This window comes from Amblyomma americanum, chromosome 2 (genome assembly GCF_052857255.1).
Source record: "Amblyomma americanum isolate KBUSLIRL-KWMA chromosome 2, ASM5285725v1, whole genome shotgun sequence".
NCBI lineage: Eukaryota > Metazoa > Arthropoda > Arachnida > Ixodida > Ixodidae > Amblyomma > Amblyomma americanum.
The window spans coordinates 13,470,386-13,476,385 of record NC_135498.1 but is presented as its reverse complement, the minus strand read 5'-3'; the positions used below and the strand labels follow the sequence as shown (position 1 = coordinate 13,476,385).

General features: G+C 46.3%; 1 protein-coding gene across 1 annotated transcript in view; it reads right to left on the bottom strand.

Moving 5' to 3' along the window:
- The window catches only part of LOC144120598 (putative phospholipase B-like 2), a 28,364-nt gene continuing 22,364 nt past the window's right edge, over positions 1-6,000 (bottom strand). Inside the window, exons 7-11 of the mRNA XM_077653169.1 lie at positions 5,211-5,303; positions 5,055-5,126; positions 2,634-2,786; positions 975-1,134; positions 1-223 (exon numbers count right to left, since the gene is read on the bottom strand). Coding sequence (XP_077509295.1) covers positions 50-223; positions 975-1,134; positions 2,634-2,786; positions 5,055-5,126; positions 5,211-5,303 — 652 coding nt within the window. The 3' untranslated portion in view covers positions 1-49. The remainder of the gene's footprint in view (positions 224-974; positions 1,135-2,633; positions 2,787-5,054; positions 5,127-5,210; positions 5,304-6,000) is intronic.

Here is a 6,000-nt window from a genome sequence, read left to right as displayed (position 1 = left end):
TCAGGGTCTTCAGTTTTAGTTTATTTCGAGTCCAGTTCGCTACACGTCATTATGTGCATGAGCCCCACACTCGATGCACGGGGCCAAATTCCCAGATGTCGGGATGGCCGATGTGTCTATCTTTGAACCCGCTGCTGCTCCATTGGAAAACGGGCTGGGTGTCCCACGTCGGTCCGCTGATACCGATAAATTCTAGTGACTTGAACATCGAGTAATTTGTCAGCTGAAAAACAGAGTCGTAATCAGGGTGACTCAACAGCAGCACAGGAAGAGACATATACAATGGGCACCACTAGCGCTATTTTAGAGCGACAGTTGGTAGGCGCCAGTCCCTGGCTTGCGCATCGCTGTCGCCGTCGGCGTAACCGGTCGGTGCGTAAATGTCATTAACGCACCCACCGGTAATTAACACACTCGCCTTATATCACGGTCGACCTGGGTCGCAAAACCCTACGGGTGGCTCTGTTTGGAACAGCCGCCTGCCGGTGCAGGGGTACATCACCTGACCACTACACCAGTGCGATATGAGATCACCGTATCTTTTCTACCTCAGAATATCCCCAAATCTTAATGCATAAACAGCTATCGCTGAATCTCTCGTTACATAGTAGTAACCATCCTGTGAGTTTTTCACCACCTCCCACCTTTTCCTCCGGATTAAAATACCAATTACTAAGGATAGCGCCTACACAACACTGAAATACCGCGGTGGCCCATTGGCAATTGATTTCCGCTTATAACGTGTGAATTTTAATAAACCCACAAAAAACAGTAGTCATATATGTCCATCAGATGAACGCTAACTTCATGCTATCGCTTACATACAATGGTTTCCCGACACGTCTCTTGACAACATAAGTGCCAGTCGCGGCACTGGCGGTCGCGTCTAAGTCTGCCTCTTGTCAACGGCACTGGGGCAACTCTTCGCTCTGTTGAAAGCTATACTTGGGAGCGTACCAGGCTATCGCGCTTACCTTCATGTCGATGCCCCCCACAGATATCCGGTGCATATCGGGTACGTCGTACTTGCCGCTCGGGTCAAGCAGGTCGTAGCGAGACGATATGGCGTACACTGGGTTGTACGGCGGCGTGCAGTTGCAGCGTGAGAAGGGATCCTGGGTGTAGTCGTTGTACCTTGCCAAGGGGAAAGAAACGAATAGAAACCGGTTTTGTTGTGCACAAATGCTACGGCACAAAAAGAGCCGTTCTCTTTAGACAGCTCTCCAACTGGCAGCATATATAAGCACGACAGAAGTAAGCCTGTTTTTCGGTGCAGATGTAACATATAAATCTAAAGATGGGCACTTCGTCGGCGGCCATAAGCTCATAATTTTCGGCGCCTGCGTGATCAAGGATGTCGACGAGGACGTCGGCTGAAAGTTCGTATCAGCGGTTCTTAGTTCGGATGCTTAGAATTGTCCCCGTACTTTCAACAAGAACTTTAATTGCTTTCTAGTAATAACTTAGTAATCAAAAGGCATTGGGAAAAAATGGCTGGTGGTTTGGCAGAGCTAAGCACGAAATATTGTGCGAAAGAACGGGGTTTTTGCAGGTGAAAACCGCCGCCACGTACCTCAAAGTGCTACAAAAATTTGTTTAGACAGTCTATAGACTGTCCATAGAATTTTGTCTATAACGTTTATAGACTGTTTATCGACAAATCCTAGAGAAGGGATTAAAGCCAATACAAATCCACAGTCTACAGACAATATAAAGATTTATGGTCCTAAACTTTTACTAAACTTCTGTCTACAGTCTATAAACTGCGAATAGACAAAAGGAAATATCTATAGGAAGGCAATATAGTCTATAAAAAGTCTATAGACTGCCAATAGATCACTTTTATAAGTGTTTAGGTGTCCGCTGACCCATTTACCTAGTTACACGCACTACGCAGAGGCTTCACACACACGCACACTGCTGAAACCTGGGAAGCGCGGCTAGAAGTGCTTTCGCTTTAAAACAATCGACAGACGTTCAGATGGTGTGACGAAATTAAATGCGTAAGCCCGATGCGCTCTTGAGATGATGCTTTTCCCCACTGCCGCATCTCACTGCCTGGAAATTGCTCCAATTATTTTAGCTTTTATTTTGGCTTCATATTACGGCTCGCTGATGACTTTGTGCTTTTGAACTTGCTACATCTGCTGCATTGAAGTGGGAGTGCTGCGGGGGGGGGGGGGGGGGGGGGCTAGGTGGGGCGCCCTCTAGCTAGGGGAATGGGTTTGGGAGGTATCTGGTGGGTGGTGTTTCTGGAGGGCAGCTGGATTTTTCATTGCGCGTTTAAATTCGATTTCAGCGTCGGTTCTTTGTTCCACTGCTGAGCGGAACGCTTGTGTTAAGTGGAAGCGTTCGTTATTTAAGGTAGATGTATATGGTCTGGTGTGTGGGAGGAGCTTCTGGATGGTATAGTTGAGCGGGTGGGTAGTTGATGGTTGGGTAGCTGATGCTGAAGGTGGAAGGGGTTAGGTGGGGAGGTGGATCATGGCTTTGGCTACTCAAGCCGGCATTTCCATTTAGTGACTGTAACACTGCTCACGCCGCTAAAATACCAGTAAACAGCAAGTCATGAGTAGCTGACACAGTTGTAAGAACTCTTTCTATTCTGTAAAAGAATGAAAGGAGTTTCGTACCTCATCAGGGCCATTATCGAATCCAAGTCACAGACTCTGACGTGGTCCCGCCTAAAGATGTTTGCTCTCGGCGCTTTGTCATAACTGTAGTAGTCCCCGTACTTCTTCACGAGCTGCTGCTGTCCGCTTATGTCGAAAATATCTTCGAAGTAACTAGAAGCGCAAAAATGCATAATTGCAAGAATGTGATTTCCACTCTCAGTAATATCGCCTCAATTCACAAGGCAGCCATTAAGCGTTCATGCATGACTTCCTTGCGTACCAGAATCTTGCAGTTAAGTATCCATAACCTCGACGGTGCAGAATGCTCTGCCAGCAAATGTGAGCACACTACTCACGGAATACAATGACGTTGACTTTTGTAGTGCAGGATGTAATTATAGTGCCTAATTTCTATCGGGAACTACTTTAAAATCAACAGAACCAGTCAGCCGATCTTAGCAGTGATACCGCCTTTGTTCTATTTCTTGAAACATTTGCCGTGTTCTCGCTGTGGGCAATAACTTTGCGTCTTCAACTGGATGAGAATGTTCAGGAGTAAAACCAGTCAAAAAACGGGACACAGCGAAGAGACGAGGCACACACATGACGACTGGACTAGCAACTGTGCTTGTTAGAAGAAAACAGACTCCCAGGAAAAGTGGCAAAGTTTGCGCAGCTCAGTTAACAGCAATCTAGATCAAAAGATAAGCTGTAATCTAACGCCGTTGCGAAAGGAAGCTAAGTTCCTTCTGCATGAGGTAGATAGAAGGACTGCTGATACAATCAACTCCTTGAATACTGATGAAAAACGCTTCGAGGATTTCGCGCTCAACTTTTCTCTTGCCTCTGCCTACAATACTAACATTGGAAAATAGCGGGTAGCAACCGCATTCCCGGCAATGTCGAGGCAAGTTAGCGCCGTCAGTAGAGGACAGAGAGTTGTGGTGTTCTCTTAGTCTGTCATTAATACATCGGCCTGTTTGCCCAATGTACACTTTTTCGCAGGTCAACGGAATTTTGTAAACAACACCTGTGGCACTGTTGACGTAGCTTTCACGCCTGTGCTCACGTGTTGCACGTGGCAGGACTTATCGGCCGGTTTGTTCGACGCCACATGAAAACCGCTACGTCAACTGTGCCACAGGTGTTGTTTACAAAATTCCGTTGACCTGCGAAAAAGTGTACATTGGGCAAACAGGCCGATGTATTAATGACAGACTAAGAGAACACCACAACTCTCTGTCCTCTACTGACGGCGCTAACTTGCCTCGACATTGCCGGGAATGCGGTTGCTACCCGCTATTTTCCAATGTTAGTATTGTAGGCAGAGGCAAGGGAAAAGTTGAGCGCGAAATCCTCGAAGCGTTTTTCATCAGTATTCAAGGAGTTGATTGTATCAGCAGTCCTTCTATCTACCTCATGCAGAAGGAACTTAGCTTCCTTTCGCAACGGCGTTAGATTACAGCTTATCTTTTGATGTAGATTGCTGTTAACTGAGCTGCGCAAACTTTGCCACTTTTCCTGGGAGTCTGTTTTCTTCTAACAAGCACAGTTGCTAGTCCAGTCGTCGTGTGTGTGCCTCGTCTCTTCGCTGTGTCCCGTTTTTTGACTGGTTTTACTCCTGAACATGTACCAACTGGCCCAGATTTCAACACTACTGTATGGGAATAATTTGGCAGCCTTTTTGGCGCATATTTGAGGGAGAAAATGTGACAGAAAGAGCGCGGCAGGAAAACAAACAGTGCACAATGCCGGAGTTGGGGTATACACAGTTTTTCTCTCTCTTTTTTTTTAGAAAGGCTTTAAGAAAGAATAAGTTGCTCACATGCTGCAGCCTGCCGCAGCACGCTGCGCGTTGGGCACTTTTATCCAAATACAAAAGCTCCTTTTGGTTCAGTTAAAGGTACGGCTCACTGACGATGTCTGCACCATATTTTTTTCTCCGTGCTTTGCAACAGTTTGCGTTCCGTCACTGCTGTCCCTGCTTCTGGTTTATTGATTGCCTTCAATGGCGGTCTGGTTGGGACACTAGAATTTTGCAATGACCATATATAAAACTTTGTTTTAAAATAGCTGTTCATGAAGCTGCTCGAAATTAAATGGCGCGATTACAAGACTTGTTTTCGCTCAACAAATAAATACGTCTGACATGTTTCGTGATTTGTTTACATCGTTTTCTTTTCAGTACCTATGCAAATATATAGCAGTCCACTGGCGCCTTCCCGGCGTGTGAAAAAATACGCAATGTTTTAAACACTGCCGGTGCGCCCTAAGTTCAGCCGTGCGCTAAGAGCAGAAAACGTTGATCGGAACGCTTAAGTTTTTTTCGCCACTAGGATGTGGAATTACGCTATAAACAAATCAGATTTGATAATATTACCTCATAATTTTGCAATGATTTACATAGCTCACAATAGAATGAAAGAACTACATACTCACGCAATATTGTAGCTAGGCCAATAAGTCTTTTTTCGAAGAACATCTGTAATATCTTCTTGTCTCGTAATTCCACTGAAATAAGAGTCCACACGCATTAAAACGTTACAAATATCGCGAATAGAGGCTAAGAAAGAGAAAAGCAGAAACTAATCTTACGGCATCTGTTCTAGGATCCACAGCGTGTTGTTCGGAAGCCGATTTCCAGGAGTAAACAGCTTGTAATCAAGGACTATCCATTGGTTGTTGTAGCTGCAAAACGACATGATTGCTTTGTATGGAGTCAAGTGCATGGGTCTTCTTTTTTGCTTTTAAGTCCAAGATGCAGAGTCAAAGATGCACATCTTTGACTATACATCGAATAACTGCCAAATCGGTGGAAAATTTATTTCATTGAATAAAGGGTATGTTTTCTGATGTCTGGGTGGCCGATTTAAATGCTGAGAAATATATGTCGAAATGAAATTCAACAGGACACTGCAAAAATGAAGGCGAAATGAAGACGAATGAAGCTTGTATAAATATGTTACCTCGTCCTAAAGACAAAGAGGCTGTGTGAAGGGATCGAATGGGCAGCTGCGTTGAATCACTGTGAGGTCGATCACGCGCCCAGTCCGTGGGCTGCCAGGACGCGTCCCCAACACACTCTCGCCACTTCCGGCACATTATGGTTCCTGCTGTCTCTGCGGCAGTGATGAACAGCCCTAATGGGGGCCCACTCGGCTTCGAAGGTCAGGCACCTGCGCTGCACAACGCTGCGCGGGGACCGAAAGGCCGACGCTGCCCTCGCGCAGAAGGTTTCATTACGGGAAAACGGGGTCTCTTTCCGAGGCGGGAGCATTTAGCTGCTCGCCTTAAACAAACACAGCCGCGTCCACCGCCGATGGCTCGCGGCGCCGCGGCCCGCCGCCCTTGCCGACACCCGACACACTGTCGTTGCGTCTCGCGG